The 21,066-nt window shown below is 34.9% G+C and overlaps 1 protein-coding gene across 6 annotated transcripts in view; it reads right to left on the bottom strand.

Annotated features, from left to right (window-relative positions):
- XRN1 (5'-3' exoribonuclease 1) overlaps positions 1 to 21,066 on the bottom strand; it is a 120,668-nt gene that overhangs the window by 64,252 nt on the left and 35,350 nt on the right. For all 6 annotated transcript variants that reach the window (XR_006299479.1, XM_043595228.1, XM_043595229.1 and 3 more), the window contains 6 exons: positions 19,900 to 20,019; positions 15,666 to 15,835; positions 13,861 to 13,981; positions 13,666 to 13,764; positions 9,892 to 9,995; positions 6,952 to 7,083 (listed from right to left, as the gene is read on the bottom strand). Coding sequence is in view for 5 of the 6 variants with exons in the window: in XM_043595228.1 (XP_043451163.1) it covers positions 6,952 to 7,083; positions 9,892 to 9,995; positions 13,666 to 13,764; positions 13,861 to 13,981; positions 15,666 to 15,835; positions 19,900 to 20,019 (746 nt within the window). In the remaining variant the exon portion in view is untranslated. The remainder of the gene's footprint in view (positions 1 to 6,951; positions 7,084 to 9,891; positions 9,996 to 13,665; positions 13,765 to 13,860; positions 13,982 to 15,665; positions 15,836 to 19,899; positions 20,020 to 21,066) is intronic.

Raw genomic sequence — 21,066 nt, 5'->3', positions numbered from 1 at the left:
CTCTCTTCTCATTTATTTTTACACATAATCCTACCTCTCTGAATCAACCAAAAACCAAGTCCACTCAATTCTATATCCTTCTTCAGATAAGTCTTAATGGTAGTTTTCATTAGAAAGGACATGTGTTACACAAAAATACAAAAATGTTTTAGTCATGTCATATGTACTTAGAAAGTTTCTAGGGGTGCCTGGGTGGCTCAGTCGGTTGAGCGTCCAACTTCAGCTCAGGTCACGATCTCGCGGTCTGTGAGTTTGAGCCCCGCATCAGGCTCTGGGTTGATGGCTCAGAGAGAGCCTGCTTCCGATTCTGTGTCTCCCTCTCTCTCTGCCCCTCCCCCGTTCATGCTCTGTCTCTCTCTGTCTCAAAAATAAATAAATGTTAAAAAAAAAAAATTAAAAAAAAAAGTTTCTAAAAATGAAATCATGTATTTCGGTACTCATGGAAGTATTTCATGTGTTATGTTCACAAAAAAGGGATGTACTGAATTTAGGAGAACATGTCTTGGATATATGGAGCTATAACTGAAATAAATGATAGTTCTATATTCTTGTTGTATAAACGTTACTACTAATTGTTAGAGCCATGAGATTTTCATGCTGATATAACGTGCAAACTTACAAGTAAGTGAAGTAAACCCTCAAGAGCAGAGTATGAGTGGGCTTATGAATTTCACCTTAGAAGACAGATTATAGAAGACTTTGGGATGTTTGGGAGGAGGGGACAAAATGTGAGGTGATATGAGGGAGGAATATGGTAGTAAAGAAAAGCAGTCTAAGAAAATGGTGACCAGAATAGATAAACCTAAGGGCCTATGAATCCACATAGCCTTATCTACCCTACTTGGTTAACAAAAGATCCTGAACTGGCAGGGACTAAAAATTATTCTCTTGTGTGAACCAGCATCCAATTGCCATCAACTTCAGTGGTCTGTTGCCTTGATTGTTCTTTCTGCTCTTTGCTGCCATCACAGAAGATCAAGTCCATCCATATGGAAAAGAACAGGTAGAACAAGGGGTCAAGAGCTTTTGGTTTACTTCACAAATAAAGTTTTTGGAGGTGTTTATTTACTCCCATTATATCTCCATTTCTGTTACTGTCAATCATTCCTCACCCATACTAGTCTGGCTTACAGCCCCATTGCTCAATCAAAATAGCTTTTACTTCATTAAGGGGGCACTTTTCAGGATGAGCAGTGGGTGTCATATGTAAGAGATGAATCAGTGGGTTCTACTCCTGAAGCCAAGACTACACTGTACATTAACTAATTTGAATATAAATTTTAAAAAAAGTTTTATAAAACGAGTTTTAAAAAGTTTGTTTATTTTTGAGAGAGAGAGAACAAGTGGAGAAGGGGCACAGGGCAAGGGAGACAGAGGATCCGAAGTAGGCTCCGTGCTGACAGCAGAGAGCCCGATGCAGGGCTCGAACTCAGGAAACGTGAGATCATGGCCTGAGCTGAAGTTGGATGATTAACCAACTGAGCCACCCAGGTTCCCCCACAACCAAAAAAAATAGGTCTTACTTTATTTATCTTCTTTATAACATCTGACATGGCTTACTCCCTTATTCTTGAAACACTCTTTTTTCTTTGATTTTCATGATATAACACTTTCCTGGCTGTTTCCCACCTCTCAGAATGCCTCGTTCTTTTTCGTTTGTTGCCTCATCTTCCTCATTTAGGGTTCCTTCTTAATTCTAACACTCCAGCCACATTGGCCATTATCATTAATGTTATATATGCTACTTTTTCTCCTGGCACAGGGATTTTGTATGTACCTTTTACCTCATCTTGAAACCTACTCCCTTTTCATTCTTTGCCTAACTCCTACCCTCCTACATTCAGATACTAGTTTAATCAATATTTTCCTTAGGAAAGTTTTTTCTAAGACAAATGTCTCCTTACTAGGTCAAACTCCTCTATTATGTAGTCTCAGAGTACTACTCCTTCAAAGCAAGTATCATAATTGCAGTTTGATCAAAAATTTACACAAGACATTAATGTCTATCTTTCATCTGCGAGCCATAAGTTTCATGAGTATAGGGACTGTGATTTTATTCACTACGGTATCTGCAGTTCCTAATTTCTATACCTAGTAGGTATCAATAAATAATTGTTGAGTACATAAACAAATATCTAAACTCTTACAGTATTTTGAATGACTTTCTTTTCAAACAAAGGACTTGAACAAAGCAATCTCTATTTATTCAAACTAACATTTATTGACTGCCTAGTGCATTAGTCAAGGAATGAGAATAGTAATGAAAAAATAGATATGTTCCCTACCCTTAGCATAATATCTCGGGAAAAAGTCCTTAATCACACAAATAAGTTTATTATTGTGATTTATGCACTGTAAAACAAAATTCAGTATATTATCAACCAAGACAGGAGTATCTAATTACTGTGAGAAGGCAAAAATACACTCTACCTCCTGAGAGCTATCTCCTTCTTTGACACTGGGATGTTTTTGTTTTGTTTGTAATTTAACTTTATTTTTTATTTTTTAAATTTACATCCAAATTAGTATATAGTGAAGCAATAATTTCAGGAGTAGATTCCTTAATGCCCTTTACCCATTTAGCCCATTCCCCCTCCCACAACCCCTCCAGCAACCCTCAGTTTGTTCTCCATATTTATGAGTCTCTTGTTTTGTCCCCCTCCCTGTTTTTATATTATTTTTGTTTCCCTTCCCTTATGGTCATCTGTTTTGTCTCTTAGAGTCCTCATATGAGTGAAGTTATACGATTTTTGTCTTTCTCTGACTAATTTCACTTAGCATAATACCCTCCAGTTCCATCCACGTAGTTGCAAATGGCAAGATTTCATTCTTTTTGATTGCCGAGTAACACTCCACTGTATATATATAACACATCTTCTTTCTCCATTCATCCATCGATGGACATTTGGGCTCTTTCCATACTTTCGCTATTGTTGATAGTGCTGCTATAAACATGGGGGTGCATGTGTCCCTTTGAAACAGCACACCTGTATCCCGTGGATAAATGCCTAATAGTGCAATTGCTGGGTCGTAAGGTAGTTCTGGTTTTAGTTTTTTGAGGAACCTCCATACTGTTTTCCAGAGTGGCCTGTACCAGCTTGCATTCCCACCAACAATGCAAAAGAGATCCTCTTTCTCTGCATCCTTGCCAACATCTCTAATTGCCTGAGTTGTTAATGTTAGCCATTCTGACAGGTGTGAGGTGGTATCTCATTGTGGTTTTGATTTGTATTTCCCTGATGATGAGTGATGTTGAGCATTTTCTCATGTGTCAATTGGCCATCTGGATGTCTTCTTTGGAGAAGTGTTTATTCATGTCTTTTGCCCGTTTCCTCAGTGGATTCTTTGTGTTTTGGGTGTTGAGTTTGATAAGTTCTTTGTAGATTTTGGATACTAACCCTTTATCTGATATGTCATTTGCAAATATCTTCTCCCATTCTGTCAGTTACCTTTTAGTTTTGCTGATTGTTTCCTTCGCTGTGCAGAAGGTTTTTATTTTGATGAGGTCCCAGTAGTTCATTTTTGCTTTTGTTTCCCTTGCCTCCACAGATGTGTTGAGTATGAAATTGCTGCAGCCAAGATCAAAGAGGTTTCTGCCTGCTTTCTCCTCGAGGATTTTGATGGCTTCCTGTCTTACATTGAGGTCTTTCATCCACTTTGAGTTTATTTTTGTGTATGGTGTAAGATAGGGGTCCAGGTTCATTCTTCTGCATGTCGCTGTCCAGTTTTCCCAGCATCACTTGCTGAAGAGACTGTCTTTATTCCATTGGATATTCTTTCCTGCTTTGTCAAAGATTAGTTGGCCATACGTTTGTGGGTCCATTTCTGGGTTCTCTATTCTATTCCATTGATCTGAGTGTCTGTTCTTGTGCCAGTACCATACTGTCTTGATGATTACAGCTTTGTAGTATAGCTTGAAGTCTGGGATTGTGATGCCTCCTGCTTTGGTTTTCTTTTTCAAGACTGCTTTGGCTATTCAGGGTTTTTTCTGGTTCCACACAAATTTTAGGATTATTCTAGCTCTGTGAAAATGCTGGTGTTACTTTGATAAGGATTGCGTTGAATATGTAGATTGCTTTGGGTAGTATCGACATTTTAATAATATTTGTTCTTCCTATCCAGGAGCATGGAATCTTTTTCCATTTCTTTGTGTCTTCTTCAATTTCTTTCATAAGCTTTCTATAGTTTTCAATGTATAGGTTTTTCACCTCTCTGGTTAGATTTATTCCTAGGTATCTTATGGTTTTTTATGCAACTGTAAATGCGATCAATTCCTTGATTTCTCTTTGTGTTGCTTCAGTGTTGGTGTATAGGAATGCAACCAATTTTTGTGCATTGATTTTATATCCTGCAACTTTGCTGAATTCATGAATCAGTTCTAGCAGTTTTTTGGTGGAATCTTTTGGGTATTCCATATAGAGTATCATGTCATCTGTGAAGAGTGAAAGTTTGACCTCCTCCTGGCCGATTTGGATGCCTTTTATTAGTTTGTGTTGTCAGATTGCAGAAGCTAAGACTTCCCATACCATGTTGAATAACAGTGGCGAGAGTGGACATCCCTGTCTTGTTCCTGACCTTAGGGGGAAAGCTCTCAGTTTTTCCCCAATGAGGATGATACTAGCATTGGGTCACTCATATATGGCTTTTTGTCATCTTGAGGTATGATCCTTCTATCCCTACTTTCTTGATGGTTTTTATCAAGAAAGGCTGCTCTATTTTGTCAAATGCTTTCTCTGCATCTATTGAGAGGATCATATGGTTCTTGTCCTTTCTTTTATTGGTGTGATGAATCACACTGAATGTTTTGTGGATATTGAGCCAGCCCTGCATCACAGGTATAAATCCCACTTGGTCATGGTGAATAATTTTTTTAATGTATTGTTGGATCCGGTTGGCTAATATCTTGTTGAGGATTTTTGCATCCATGTTCATCAGGGAAATTGGTCTATAGTTCTCTTTTTTAGTGGGGTTTCTGTCTGGTTTTGGAATCAAGGTAATGCTGGCCTCATAGAAAGAGTTTAGAAGTTTTCCTTCCATTTCTATTTTTTGGAACAGCTTCAAGAGAATAGGTGTTAACTCTTCCTTAAATGTTTGGTAGAATTCCCCTGGAAAGCCATCTGGCCCTGGACTTTCGTTTTTTTGGCAGATTTTTTATTACTAATTCAGTTTCCTTACTGGTTATCAGTCTGTTCAAATTTTCTATTTCTTCCTCTTTCAGTTTTGGTAGTGTATATATTTCTAGGGATTTGTCCATTTTTCCAGACTGCCCATTTTATTGGCATATAATTGCTCATAATATTCTCTTATTATTGTTTTTATTTCTGTTGTGTTGGTTGTGATTTCTCCTCTTTCATTCTTGATTTTACTTATTTGGGTCCTTTCCTTTTCTTCTTGATCAAACTGGCTAATGGTTTATCAATTTTGTTAATTCTTTCAAAGAACCAGCTTCTGGTTTCATTGATCTGTTCTGTTTTTTTTGGTTTCGATAGCATTAATTTCTGCTCTAATCTTTATTTTTTCCTGTCTTCTGCTGGTTTTGGGTTTTATTTGCTGTTCTTTTTCCAGCTCCTTAAGGTGTAAGGTTAGGTTGTGTATCTGAGATCTTTCTTCCTTCTTTACGAAGGCCTGGATTGCTATATACTTTCCTCTTATGACCGCCTTTGCTGTGTCCCAGAGGTTTTGGGTTGTGGTGCTATCATTTTCATTGACTTCTATACACTTTTTAATTTCTTTAACTGCTTGGTTAGCCCATACATTCTTTAGTAGGATGTTTTTCAGTCTCCAAGTATTTGTTACCTTTACAACTTTTTTCTTGTGGTCGATTTTGAGTTTCACAGCATTGTGGTCTGAAAATATGCATGGTATGATCTCGATCTTTTTGAACTTACTTAGTAGGGCTGATTTGTGTCCTAGTACATGGTCTATACTGGAGAATGTTCCATGTGCACTGGAGAAGAATGTATACTCTGCTGCTTTAGGATGAAATGTTCTGAATATATCTGTTAAGTCCATCTGGTCCAATGTGTCATTCAAAGTCATTGTTTCCTTGTTGATTTTTTGATTAGATGATCTGTCCATTGCTGTGGGTGGGATGTTGAAGTCTCCTACTATTATGGTATTACTATTGATGAGTTTCTTTATGTTTGTGATTAATTGATTTATATATTTGGGTGCTTCCACATTTGGCACATAGACACTGGGATGGTTTTGTATAATGTTTTTACATTTTCCCTGTTTATGCATCTTTGAATAAGCATATTATGGCCTATTAGCTCCAAAATTGTATAAGAGGCGTCTCCTCAAATTCCCCATTTATCAATGAATGCTATTATAGTTTTAATAGGAAGGGTGATAGATATACATTTATAACACCATTCCATGTGCCACTGCCAGCCTCTATTATTCTGTTTTGGTTTAGAGGATTCTAGTATTTGGATAAAGAATGGGAAGTACTGTTATGGTAGGATCATGGAGGAGGGCCAGCTTCTTAGTTATTTGGTTGGTACAGACCTTGCATTTCTAAATTCAGGGCATATGGGACTTAGATGTAGGAAAGGTAGGAGAGTGAGCAGGGAGTAAGGGTGACAAAAAAAGGACAATTTTCCTTCCTATTTTCATTACTACATATGGCCAAAAATTCAATGGCCTTATGATTAGTAAAAATAAGTCTCAAATGCACACAACCTTAACTATTATTCCCAGTATTATGTGATTCTGTCTTTTTTTCTTTTGTACATCATCAAGTATTTTAGTGACAAACTGGGCAAGGCTATAACTGCTGCTAACCAGGTATTATTTTAAACTAGAACTCATTATTTTCTTTAGAACATAAAATGAAGATGTAGTCAGTATTCAGAGTGATTACTATGTTAAGCAGAAAATAAGTCAGAGGACAAGTGCATTAAATCACATTCTACTTTCACGACATTAAATATATTTTATGACACTCACTATTCTGAAATTCCTTGTACTTCTTTTGTCCAGTTAGATTGTTCTTTGTCTCCAAGATGGACCACTTTAGATGGTGGGGCAGTTCTTCCTAAATAAAGCTTCTGTGTTCCTGGAGGTTCTTCCAAGTAAAATCTTAAAAGATTAAAATAAAATTAAAATGTATTACCCCCAAATTTGTGGTTTAATATAGTGTTCTAGTAGTATGAGTCTTCAAAGTGAAAAGGTTTCTACATGGTTATAATAGCAAAAAACCAAGCCTCCTTTTTTTTAAACTGTAATATAAATTTCAGGACATGGACTTGTAAAAATTTTCAATCAAAATATAAGAATTATTACTCTTTCTATTAAAAAAAAGATTAAACACAGGGGCACTTGGGTGGCTCAGTCAGTTGAGTCTCTGATTTCGGCTTAGGTCATGATCTCGCAGTTTGTGAGTGTGAGCTGTGTCAGGCTCTGTGTGGATAGCGCAGAGCCTAGAACCTGCTTTGGATTCTGTGTCTCCCTCTCTCTACCCCTCCCCAACTCATGTTCTCTCTCAAAAATAAACATGAAAAAAAAATAAAAATAAAAATACTTAATAAAATATAAATTTTTATAGAATTAAAAAATACTCTCCAATGCAATAAAGTATTTTTACTAAAAAGCTTAACTTGATTCTGATCAAACCACTATACTTAACTACCAGTTAACAGGAAATATATGGGATGGAGGACCAACTTAAATGAAACTATGAAGAGACAATCAAGTACATTCAGAATTCTACAAAATAACTGACCTGGACTCCTCAAGTAAAGAGGCAAGGAAGTTAGTTTAGCCAGGTCCCAGGATATAAAATCAACGTACAGAAATCAGTCGTATTTCTAGATATTACCTTGGGAAAGTGACATTTAAAATATAATATCATTTACAGCTGTAATCATTTACAGCTCCAAAATAATTTAAGCAGAGTGATTCCTTCTGCTTTATTTTTTAAAATGTTTATTTATTTATTTTGATAGAGAGAGGGAGAGAGAATCCCAAGGAGGCTCTGAGCTGTCAGCACAGAGCCCAACATGGGGCTCAAACCCATGAACTGTGAGATCATGGTTTGAGCTAAAATCAAGAGTCAGACACTTAAGCGACTGAGCCACCCAGGCATCCCCTTTCTGTATTATTTTTATTTTTCTCAGTTATTTTAGATATTTTTGTTCTTTGCCTTTCCATAAAAATTTTGAATATACTGTTCTGTATCTATCAAAATCTGGGAGAGATTTTGATAGGAATTGCTCTAAACCTATACATTAATTTGGGGAGATTTGTTATCTTTACTATGTTCTGTTTTCTGATCCAAATGGATCTCCATTTATTTCAATCTTTGATTTCTTTCATCAGTGTTTGCTTTCTTCAGCATACAGATCCTATATATAATTTGTGAGATTTTTACCCAAGGTCAGACTTACTACAGAGCTACAGAAATAAGACAGTGTGGTACTGGGATAAAAACAGACATACAGATAAATGGGACAAAATGGAAAACTCAGAAGTAGACCCACACAAATGTACTCAACTGATTTTTGACAAAGGTGGAAAGGCAATGTAATGGAGGAAGGCCATCTTTTCAACAAATGGTGCTGGAGCAACTGACTCTTCATTCCTATTTCTGTGGAGAGGTCTGCTGCTAACCTTATGTATCTACACTTGTAGGTTAAGGACCTTTTGTCCTAGCTGCTTTCAGAATTCTCTCTTTATCTTTGTATTTTCCAAGTTTCACTACTGATATGACCTGTTTTTGTTGATTTTGAAAAGGGGAGTTCTCTGTGCTTCTTGGACCTGAATGCCTGTTTCCTTCCCCAGATTAGGGAAGTTCTCAGCTATAATTTGTTCAAATAAACCTTTTGTAGGGGAAGAGAAGGAGTAAAAAAATAAGATGAAAAAACAGAGGGAGGCAAACCATAAGAGACTGTTAACTAAAAAGAACAAACTGAAGACTGCTGGAGGGGAGGTGGGTAGGAGGGGGAATGGGCTAAATGGGTGATGAGCATTAAGGAGGGCACTTGTTGGGATGAGCACTGGGTGTTACATGTAAGTGCTGAATCATTAAATTCTACTCCTGAAACCAATATTACATTGTATGTTAACTAACTTGAAATAAAATCTGGGAAGCAAAATAAAAAGTATATGGCACTTTCCATATGCTTCCATATAAATGGAACACTTCTATCTTCATGAAAGAAGAAGAAAAAAGAACATTCATTCATAGACAAATATATGAACTTTGACCTAAACCTCATACCAAATATAAAACTTAATTCACAGTAGATCATATATTTAAACGTAAAAGGATGAGGTAAAATTATCAAGTAAGCAAAACTTTTTGAATAAAATATAGGAGAAAATCTCTCGGACCTAGAGCTAGGTAAGGAGTTCTGACTAAAAGCATGATAGGTAAAAGAAAAAAGTGATAAACTGGACTATATCAGAAAGGTAGGGGGACTGAATTCTGATGATTAAAAGAATACTCAAGATTTCTTATATCCTCAATGAACTCGAGTAAAATAAGAAATTACTCCTTAAATAGATGACCTGTATTTTTAAAAATTAATGTATTATTTAAATAAAACCTGGGAGAGGCATGGTAAAAGTAAGGTTATATACGCTATTGATTCTTGTCAGAGAAATACATTTACTAAATAATATAATAACTGCTAGCAAAAATTAGGATATAGAACTTTTAAGTTATTAAAAGGAAAAGAAAGCAAAAGAGAAAAAATAATAAATGCATCTAAAATATCTCAGGGATGTATTGTGGTTAAACATCGAGTGATGTGATTAGAAGACTAATTTCACTAGAGTATATAAATATTTTTATAATAATTATATCAGTTTTAAACAGGATCAATAAAAGCCATCAAGTAAGAAAACAAATATAAATCTACAATGTATACATCAAATCTTACTTACTTAGTTTCTCCGTCTGATACACCAACAACTCTAGCTTCTTCAAGATGAGGCCAATTAACAAAGACAGATTTTCCAAGCACTGAAGAAGCTATATTTTCTATACTCTTAAAGTAAAAGCAGAAAAGTTCACTCATGTTTCAGGTCCAGGAGAAAATTTTACAAAGGCAAAATTAATTAAAAACTAGCTTGCATTTATAACTATCTTTAAAATCAATAAAGACTCAACTTAATAATTAAAACAGGTATCAAATACCATTTACTCACTTGTGTCATTTATTCCCTATGCTCTTTTCAACCTTTCCTGCTCTTTTCAACTTTTCCATCTACTTGAATTCAGTTAGTTCTCTTTTAAAAAAAATTTTTTAAAAAATGTTTATTATTGGGAGACAGAGAGGAGCGTGAGTGGGGGAGGGGCAGAGAGAGAGGGAGACACAGAACCTGAAACAGGCTCCAGGCTCTGAGCTGTCAGCACAGAGCCCGACGCAGGGCTCGAACTCACAAACCACGAGATCATGACCTGAGCCAAAGTTGGACACTTAGCCGACTGAGCCACCCAGGTGGCTCCCATTAGTTCTCTTAATTTGTCTTCTCTAAGTTGTACCTTTATTGCTAACTACTTTTTTTCTTTCTAGTACATTTCTATGATTTCTGTTTAGTTTTTTTTCCCTTTTATTTTAAAATATATTTTTAAGTTGTTTTTGACCATGTGCCTTTCCTTACCCTTTATTTTAGTATGAATTTGTTAAAGGTGACCAAGTTTATCTTCCTCTCTACCAATCTCTTCTTATTAGAGAGGCACTATGACCAACTTAAAAGTACTTTCCTGCACTATAAACATTATGACACCAGGAAGCTCGTCTCCTTCTCATTTTCTCAACAGCAATGGTAGTTACTAGTAAATTTTAATTTTAATCCTCAATGAAATTACTTGGTGAGAAAATAGGTTTCAGTGAAATTAAACAGAAGAGCAATGACCTATAATGTATTACTGTCCGTAATAATGGCCAACATTATTAGAAATAATGTTTAGCAAGAAACCTAGGTTCTTAGGTCTGCTAATGGTCCCTTTTCTAATCTCCATTTAAGTTTCTTAATTTGTAAAAGTAATGAGTTGGAACAGATGCTTTACAAAATTCTATATAGTTGTAAAATTCTATGATTCTATTATTCTCATGATAATAATATCATGTATAATTCCATGATTTTCTCATGGAAACGGAAAAGTGAAAAGACAGCAGAAATGAGAAAAGGGCTATTATTCATTGTTTCATACCATATAATCAGATAACAGAATCTAAGAAATCTGATTTCATTTCAGACTGTAGTTGGTATAATGAAATAAGAACCCTAGACTTAAAATTAGGAATCATTGGTCCAAATTTGCGTTCCACCTCTTTCCAGCTATAGAATCTTAGGCAAATCATTTAAACCCCACTGAGACACAGTTTTCTTCTGTGAGAATAAGAAATAATATCTACCTCACAATGTTTATTTGGTGATAAAATAACATACACAAAAGCCTTTATAAACTATAAAATGCTATGTAAATACTCTGTATGAAATAATATGCTAGGTAAAATTCTAGTTTTAAAAGGAAATATTATAATTATTATTATGATTATTAAACAACTTTTTGGTAGAAAATGAAGTTTAACCTCAAATTTTCATTGAGTTCTTTTCTGTTTATTATGCTTAATTATTATTAGCAAATGTTTAACAATTAGAGATGACCAGTTTTAGACTTCTGCATTAACTTTTAATTATATTCAGACATTTCTTAATGTCAACATATAAAACAAAACAATGGTTTCTGATAAATAAAACAAGTTTCAACATTAAAATTAGGATCCCATAATTATCCTTTTCTCCTCTATACATCTATTTCTATTTCATTCTCCCACTTCTCCCCTTTAGTTTTCAAGGGAAAAGTTGTCAGTTTCTCAGGTTAATCCTTTCACTTAAGGCCAAGATGAGACTCCTTAATACCTCACATGGGGTCTTCTTATCATAAACATCCCTTCCCTCTACACTATCTTTAAGACCTCCTTTCTCCATTAGCTCTACCTCTCTTCTTTTAACATGGATTTAGCTTGTTAAACTCTCTGTTCTCTACCTACAGTTATGTTTCTAGACCTCTTTCAATGATAATCTTAACTGAGGGCCTAATACCTGCTATGTCTAATTTCCACCTACCTAGTCCCCGGATTAGAAGTTAGGAATGAAATCTACTGGAATGAAATCCTCAAAGGCCAATAATGGTGCCTGAAGGACAAATTCACAGACCTTGTTTTATTCTTCTTGCACTGTTATGTAGTATCTACTCCATATTTCTGTGATATTACTTAACTTGGAAGTCATTTTCTCTCAACTCTCTGTATGTAATTATCATTTTCACTGGTCCCTTTTCCTCCCTTTCTGACTATGGGTATTTCTTAAAGCTCAGATCTTAAACCCTCAGAGTCTATTTTCTTCAGGAAAATGAGCTCCAAGGCCCGAGCCATCATCTCCTTGCTGATGACTTTATATCCTTATCTCCCTCCAAGCTCCAGCTCCAGGTATTAAATTGCAGCCTTTCTGGGCTGAGGTTTTTTTTCACCTAAACCATAGAACACAAAACATAATTTGACTATTTTCCCAATTCTCCCAAGAACAGTACACAGCCAATCCCACTCTAAATGTACAGAAGATAAGTTAATCTACCACATTCAAATGGATGGCTTAGGGCATCCGGTCTTAGATCTCTTAATAGAACTCTTACTGAGAAAGACTGGCAGGGCAGCTCCAGTTAAATGCCTTAGCATTGCCTTAAAATTTCACCATTATTTATCATTAATCCCCTCAAACCAGAGACTTCCCACTTTAACTTCTTTATTTGGAAAACAGCAATTATTTTCTAGTTAATTAGGCTGGATATCTGAGAGTCGTATTTAGTATTTTCTTCCTCTTTTCACCCCCTATGTTATATGAACAAATGATGAAACTTGTCAATTTTATTAGTCTTGTTCATCCAGATCTATTACTATTTCCACAGTTTTTGTCCTTAACACCTAATGCTTCTGTAACCACAACCTCTGAACTTTCAGGCTTTTTTGTTTCTTCCATTTCTCTTTTGTGCAGTTTAGTCTATTATATTGCCACCAAATTAATCCTTATGAGAATATGATTTCAAGATAACAGTTATGGGGGGGAAAAAGTCCAAACTCCTTTTAGCCTAGTATTCAAGGTCCTCCATAATCTGGCTTCAATCTGTTTTTTCAACCTTATATTCTATTATTTCCCAACACAAGTCCTCTGCTTCAGTCAGGTTTACCTAGTTCTTCTCCTCAAATATATCACATTTATTCTAAAAAAGGAAAAAGTATTAAGAAAAATTTCAGACATACAAAAAGGTTAAAAAAATATGATAATGTATCACATATTTATTTTTGACCACAATTTCCAGCTTAAGTTATTCCTTTCAACTGGAATACCCACCCTTCCCCTCCTTTTCTTCGCTCTGTGGCAATCTTTCTCATAGCACTCAGCTCAAGCCTAGTCTCATCTACAAGCCTGTACTTAACTAACACAGCTTATCTCCTTTTCAAAATTTGTAGAGCATTATTTGCTCATTAGATCACAATTACATGTGTTCTTTAAAATCTGGGTAAAGGTTTCTTTATTTACTATGAACTTTTGAAGTTACTACATGTTATACCTCTTTGATAAACACACTGAAGCTAGAACAGTTTTATGCATAATAAGCACCTAATAATATACAATAAAGAAAATACTTACAAGTTCATCTGATTCTGCACTCAGTAAGATTTCTAACATCATGTTTTCTCCACGACTACTTTGTTGGAATACTTGAACCCCATTTTTCTTCAAAAAAAACTTTAAAAGAATTCAGAGAGTTTAATTTTAATTCTTTCTCCATAATCACTTTACATTCAATAAGGTGAAAAAATTCTGAACTAAACAGCCACTGACTTTGTGTTTGATGTGTTTCAGAGTAGGAAATCCACAGAAATATAATGCCTTCTGGTCAACCCTGGTTATTTTGTTCTTGCTTATGTCTACACGCCAAGCATCTAATGATATTATTTTATACCTAGAAAATAAATCAAGGCATTTAACATTCATACAAATTACAAGCAATCACAGTTTTTCAGTATTCCCTAGAATTTTTTCCAAGAGTCATCCTTGCTTTTAAGCAAGGGAATGACAATTTGTCTTTTAAGACAAAGAAAATATACAGCAGAACAACCCAGATTCTTTGTTATTATTGATCTAGGCCTAAATATGCCTATAGATTACTGAATGGAAGTTTTCCCCATTAACTTAAAACATACATATATATATATATATACATATATATATATATATATATATATACACACACACACACATACACATTTATGTATATATTTTTATATATTTAATTTAGAAGCAAAGGGACATATTAAGCACATTACAAATCTCCATATCTTCCATGTTCTAAAACCCAGATGGAAAATAAACATTTCATAATATCTATTTCATCTTTCTCTTTGCTTTAACAAAAGGGAAAAGTGCTTTCCATGCCAATAGCACTCTTGCAACCATGGTGAACGTTCCGAAAACCTGCTGGACTTGCTGCAAGAAGTGTGGCAAGCCCCAACCCCACAAAATGACACAGCATAAGAAAGGCAAAGATTCTCTTTATGCCCATGGAGAGTGGTGTTATGACAGGAAGTAGAGTGGCTATAATGGGAAAACTAAGCCAATTTTCCAGGAAAAGGTTAAAACGACAAAGATTGTGGTGAGGCCTGAATGTGTTGAGCCCAACTGCAGATCTAAGAGAATGCTGAATATTAAAAGATGTGAGCATTTTTTTGAAAGTTTATTTATTTTAAGTGAGGGGGGCACGGGCGGGGGTAGGGGGGGAGAGAACACATGTGTGCCACTAGGGGAGGGTAAGAGAAAAACTGAGAGAGAATCTTAAGTAGGTTCCATGCTGTCAGTGAAGAGCCTAACATGGGGCTCAAAACCACGAACCTTGAGAAAATGACCTGGGCTGAAGTCAAGAGTCAGACGCTTAACTGACTAAGCCACCCAGCCGCCCCTAAGAGATGCAAGCATTTTGAACTGGGAGGAGATAAGAAGAGAAAGGGCCAAAATGATCCAGTTCTAAGCTTCATATTATGTTACATTATGAAGACAATAAAATCTTGAGGTTATGTTCCAAAAAAAAGGGAAAAGCATAACTGGGAGATATTCACTTTAGCTGCCATCTGGGTAAATGATTTGCAGGGAAAATGAGAGAAAAGAAAAAAAAAACAACAAAGACATTTTAATGAGGAAGAAAAAGAAGAAATGAGTTTCAGGCAAGAAAATATAGAAACACTTTTATTATTTTTTTCTTCTTTCCAGTTGGGTGGTTGGGAATATAAGAGGCAAAGTCATAACATATCAAAGTAGACACTGACAGTGGAAACAAAAATTTGTATCTCCTGTTGAGGTAGGAGTACAGATAAATTCTAGAGAGGAAAAATTAAAACCAAAAAAACTAAAAAACCTCAAGTTTAACAGAAGACAGAAAGGGAGAAGCAGAATCTGACCAAAGCAGAGAACCACAGAAACAATTCTGAGAGGGAGATGGTATGATCTTTTGCAAGTTGGGTGTAATTCATTATCAACTGACTATAATTATCATAAATTATTTGTTAATTCTCCAAATAGATATTCAAAAGCTTCCCCAGGCCCCAGGGGGAGCTGCTTATTGCTGTTGTTGAAAAATTACCAAATAACATTACCTTGTGCAACAACGTTCTATGGCAGGGAACTTTTCTGGCCATGGTGAGGGGTAGGTGAACTCTGTGTCTCTATCATACCAGCACATTAGGCACTCACTATGTTGGTTTCTTTTTCTCTCTTCCTTTTTGAGGGAGTGATTACATGTTTCCATGGCTTCCAACAATCGCTTCTAAATTTAAAGATTGAAGACAGGGGTTAAAAGTATAAAAATTATGTAATCTCAACATACAGAATAGATCTTTTCCCTCAGTACACAGATTCATTATTTGTGGTCTTAAAAAACAAAAATCTTAACTCTCTCTCTCAAAAAATAAAATAAAATAAAATAAAATAAAATAAAATAAAATAAAATAAAATAATATAAAATAATGGGGCTGTTACAACTACCTATCCAGCTGGAAGAAAAAGCACATACACTCCCAACTTCCTACTATATACAAAAATATGTATTAGAGTAATATGACAATAAAAGTATTAGAAGAAAATCTAGGAGAGTATTAGTAATTTGAGGTGATAAATTCTTATTTAAGTAAGATTGGAGAAAACCTAACAGTCTTAAGGGAAAAGACATTTTTTTTTTAATTAAAAAATAATTTTTTTAAATGTTTCTTTTTGAGAGAGAAAGAGAGGGCATGCACACACATAAGCAGGGGAGGGGCAGAGAGAGAGAGGGGGACGGAGGATCCAAGTGGGCTCTGTGCTAACAGCAGACAGCCTGACACGGGGCTCAAACTCATGAACCAGAAGATCATGAGCTAAGCCGAAGTTGGACTCTCAACTGACTGAGCCACCTAAGCGGCTCAAGACATTTTTTTAAAATTTTTTTGTATTTATTTTTGAGAGACAGAGAGAGACAGAGCGTGAGCAGGGGAGGGGCAGAGAGAGGGAGACACAGAATCAGAAGCAGGCTCCATGCTCCAAGCTGTCAGCACAGAGCCTGAGGCGGAGCTTGAACTCATGAACCGTGAGATCGTGACCTGAGCCTCAGTCGGACGCTTAAGCAACTGAGCCACCCAGGTTCCCCTAGACCTTTTTAAACAATACATAACGCATGTGACAGAAGATTTATCAGCAAATCAAGAGACAAATGCCATGTTAGAAAAGAATATTCCTAACATAAAAAGAATTGATAAAAATTCTTTTTTTAAATTCTTTTTTAAATTCTTTTTCTAAAAAAAAAAGAAAGGAAAATGAGGGAAAGGATATTTATAGAGAGAAAGGCAATTTACAAAGAGAAAATGCAAAGGGCAAGCACATATATAAAAATACATTCAAATTAGGGATCAGAGAAAAGCAAATTTGAATAATGATAAAATGGCACCCATCATCAGCAGATTGGCCAAAAATTAAATGAAGCAATAATATCCAGGTCTGGAGAGGCAGAGTAGGGACCAAACATTGGTGAATCAGACTAGTCTTTTTGAAAAAAAATATAAAAAAAAAATAAACATACATTCCCATTACCCAAGCTATCCCACTTTTGGGAATCTATCTTAAAAAAATAAAATCTCTAGCACCTAGGACTGCATAGACAAACAAACAAATACATAAATACATAGCTACTTTTATCACAGCATATTATGTATAGTGGCAAAAAAGATGAAGATTCACAAGAAGCTGCAAAATTAGTACAGAGTGTTCCCATGTACCTTTCATCCAGGTTTTCCCAATGATAATATCATACACATAGCCTCAAGTACATTATCAAAATCAGGATAATGATGTTAGTACAACACTTTTAACTAAAGACTTACTCAGATTTCACTGGTTTTTGTATGTGATTTCTTATGTGTACAGTGCTACAAAATTTTTATCATATGTATGGATTCATATAACCATCACTGAAACTAGAATAAACAACTGTTACATCATCATGAAGAAACTCTTTGTTGCTCCTTTATAATCACACCCTATCCCCAATCTTCTTAAAAATTTTTTTTAGTTTTTAAATTTATTTTTTTTATTTTTAATTATTTTTTTAAATTTGTAATTTGAGTTTACTTTTTATTTTTTAAACTTTACATCCAAATTAGTTAGTATATAGTGAAGCAATGATTTCAGGAGTAGATTCTTTAATGCCCCTTACCCATTTAGCCCATCCCCCCTCCCACAACCCCTCCAGCAACCCTGTTTGTTCTCCATATTTATGAGCCTCTTTTGTTTTGTCCCCCTCCCTATTTTTGTATTATTTTTGTTTCCCTTCCTTTATGTTCATCTGTTTTGTCACCCTATCCCCAATCTTCACCCCTAACAACTGCTGCATGTTTTACATCACAATCATTTTGTCATTTCAAGAATATTATAGGCAAACAGCCTCTCCTCTGTTGTCCAGCCTGGGTGACTCCCTTGGGCTGTATTCACTAAACTTCTATCTCCATAGGAAAAAAAGAATATTATATAAATGGAACCATATAATACATAACATTCTGACTTTTTTCACTCAAGTGAATTTTTTTTCATCCAAGTTGCTTATATCAATAGCTCTTTATATTGCTGAGTAATATTCTACTAAATGGATATACTACCTTTTGTTTATCTACTCTCTCATTAAAGGACATATGAATTTTTTCCAATTTGGGTTATTACAAGTAAGTTGCTCTGAATATTTGTGTACAGGCTTTTGTGTGAAGACAGTGTTAATTTTTTCTAAGATAAATATCCAGGAGTGTGACTACTGGATTGAAGAGTAAATGTATGTTTAACTTTATAAGAATCTACTGAACTATTTTCCAGAGTGGCCTCCTAGACTTTTAGTCCGGTAATTGTCTATGACATTTTCGAAGCATTTATAGAAAAAGTGGTATGAAGAGTAAAGAAGTAGCAAAATCTGGAAAAAATTATAAAATAAAAACTTTAAAGATCAAATCCTAAACTTTGAGTTTAATGTGTAATGAGATGAGATTTTTGGGAGAGGTCAGTGAGTTTTGTATTTGGACAGGATGTGAATTTTGGCCCAAGGGCAGACTAGCAGACTGTCTAGTTTGGGCATCTGGGTTATGCTGGTCTAATCAAATATGTTTAAAGGGGCGCCTGGCTGGCTCAGTCAGTAGAGTATGTGACACTTGATCTTGGGCTTATGAGTTTGAGCTCAACGTTGTGTGTAGAACTTACTTAAAAAAAAAAAAAAAAAAAAGATGTGAAAAAAATACAGTCGCCCTATCTAAAATATATTGGAGAGTGACTTTCCCTCTTCTATTTTCCAAGTTTGTGTAAAAGTGGTATTATTTCTTCCTTTAATGTTTGCTAGAATTCACAAGTAAACACATCTGAGTTGAGAATTTTCTCTGTGGGAAGGTTTTAAATTATGAATTAAATGTCTTTAAAAGATACAGGACTATTCAGATTAAAAATTTTTTGTTAGTTTTGCTGAATTGTGTCTTCAAAGAAATGTGTTCATTTCATTTAGATTATTGAATTTGTTCACATAATGTTGTTCACAATATTCTTTAACTGTCCTTTGAATATATGTAAAATCTATAGGATACCTCCTTTTCCATTCCTGATATTGGCAATTCATCTGATTTCTTTTTCCCTCCCTCTTGTCCCCTTCCCCCTGTCTTGATCAGTCTAGCTAGGATTTTATCAACTTTATTAACCTTTTTAAAGAACCAGCTTTTGGTTACACTCATTTTTATCTACTGTTTGCTCATTTTCTGTGGATTTCTGTTCCTATTTTTATTTTTTCCTTCATTCTGCTTGGTCTGGGTTTAATTTCTCATTTTTTTAGCTTTTTGTGGTAGGAAGCTTAGATAATTTATTGTAAAACCTTTTCCTTTTCTTTTCTTTTCTTTTCTGTTTTTTTTTTTTTTTTTGCAATGACATGGATGGACCTAGAGAGTATTATACTAACCAAAATAAGTCAGAGAAAAACAAATACCATATGATTTCATTCATTTGTGGAATTTAAGAAACAAAACAAATGAACAAAAGGGGAATAAAAAAGAGGCAAACCAAGAAAAAGAGTCTTAACCACAGAGAACAAACTGATGGTTACTAGAGAAAGGGTGGACTGGGCAGGGGGCAGTGTGGAGAGAAGTTAAATAGGTGATGGGGATTAAGGAGGACACCAGTTGTGATGAGCACCAGGTGTTGTATGTAAGTGATGAACCACTAAATTCTGCACCTGAAACTAATTTTACACTATATGTTAACTACCTGGAATTTAAACAAAAACTTGAAGGGAAAAAAAAAAAAGAATATATGTGTGTACATATAACTATTGCGGGCACTGACCTCATCAATAAAAGGGATTAGGACCACAGCTTCCCATTCCTGTTGTTTCCCATTTAGGTCAGTTTTAAAATCAGGCGGATAATATTCTATAATTGGTGAGTCTTCACTGGTCATCAAGTGCTATGGAAAGATAAAGAGGAACAGAAATAAAAGAACTAATGTCAATATAACTTTTTGTTAATATATTTACAGTATTTGCTCATGTTACAGTTTAAAATTTCTAAGCAAGGCAAAACTAAATTTTTACACCTTGGAAATATTGCAATATACTTGCTATATTTTGATTTTCAACTATACGACTTCTAATTTTACTGCTACTCATCACTTTGCCATTCCAATGTCCTACTTATATAGTAAAACCATCTTTACTCTGAATTTCAACTTTCCCTTTTCTATCTTTTGTTGTCTTACCACTTTACAAGGCTCACTTAAATTCTATTTTCAGACTTCATTTCACAGGCTGCCAAAAGTCCTCTATTTTTAACCTTAAACAGTTTATTTTTGTGTCCTAATCAATTGATTTTGTTAAGTAATGTAAGGACGGTATCTAAGATAATTTAAAAAGAAAAAAATCCTAAAATCCAAGAATCTCTTCACCACTAATAGCAAAGATAAAAAGTCCAATAAAAAGATGTTCTTATTAGAGATCTTAGAGTAGATGAAAGAAGCATAAGGATATCTTCTAGGAAATGAACATGAAAGATTATGGTATAATATTTTTTAAAGAAATAAAGTAGCATATTTCTCAGAGTAGTACTCAAAATATTTAATAACCAGTATGGCATGGGCACAGAACAATCAACAGATGTGGCTGTAAAACACCTGCATGATTAAACTGGTCAAGAGTAGTTGAATATCAATTCTTAATGTATCTGAACGTAGGGAAAAAAGCATCAAACTTAAGAGGAAAGGGAGGTCAGAGGCCAGGATGAAGGACAGATAATGTTTTAGGAAGATGAAGAATGGACCCTGACAGTCAAATAACAAAAGGTGTGTGTGTGTGTGTACACTCCACTTCTTGTGTGCAAATGTGTCTATGTGTGTATACTTTAATTCTTGGGACCAGACCACAGAATTAGAAGAAAAGATTGATATCCTAAAAGAACTAAATGAAGTTTGCCCTCAGAATCAGTTTAGTAGGCTTAGTGTAACTGTGGTGACCCAAAT

The sequence above is a fragment of the Prionailurus bengalensis genome, chromosome C2, assembly GCF_016509475.1.
Source record: "Prionailurus bengalensis isolate Pbe53 chromosome C2, Fcat_Pben_1.1_paternal_pri, whole genome shotgun sequence".
NCBI classification, from domain to species: domain Eukaryota; kingdom Metazoa; phylum Chordata; class Mammalia; order Carnivora; family Felidae; genus Prionailurus; species Prionailurus bengalensis.
The sequence above is the reverse complement of the archived record's forward strand: the minus strand, read 5'-3'. Positions and strand labels throughout refer to the sequence as shown.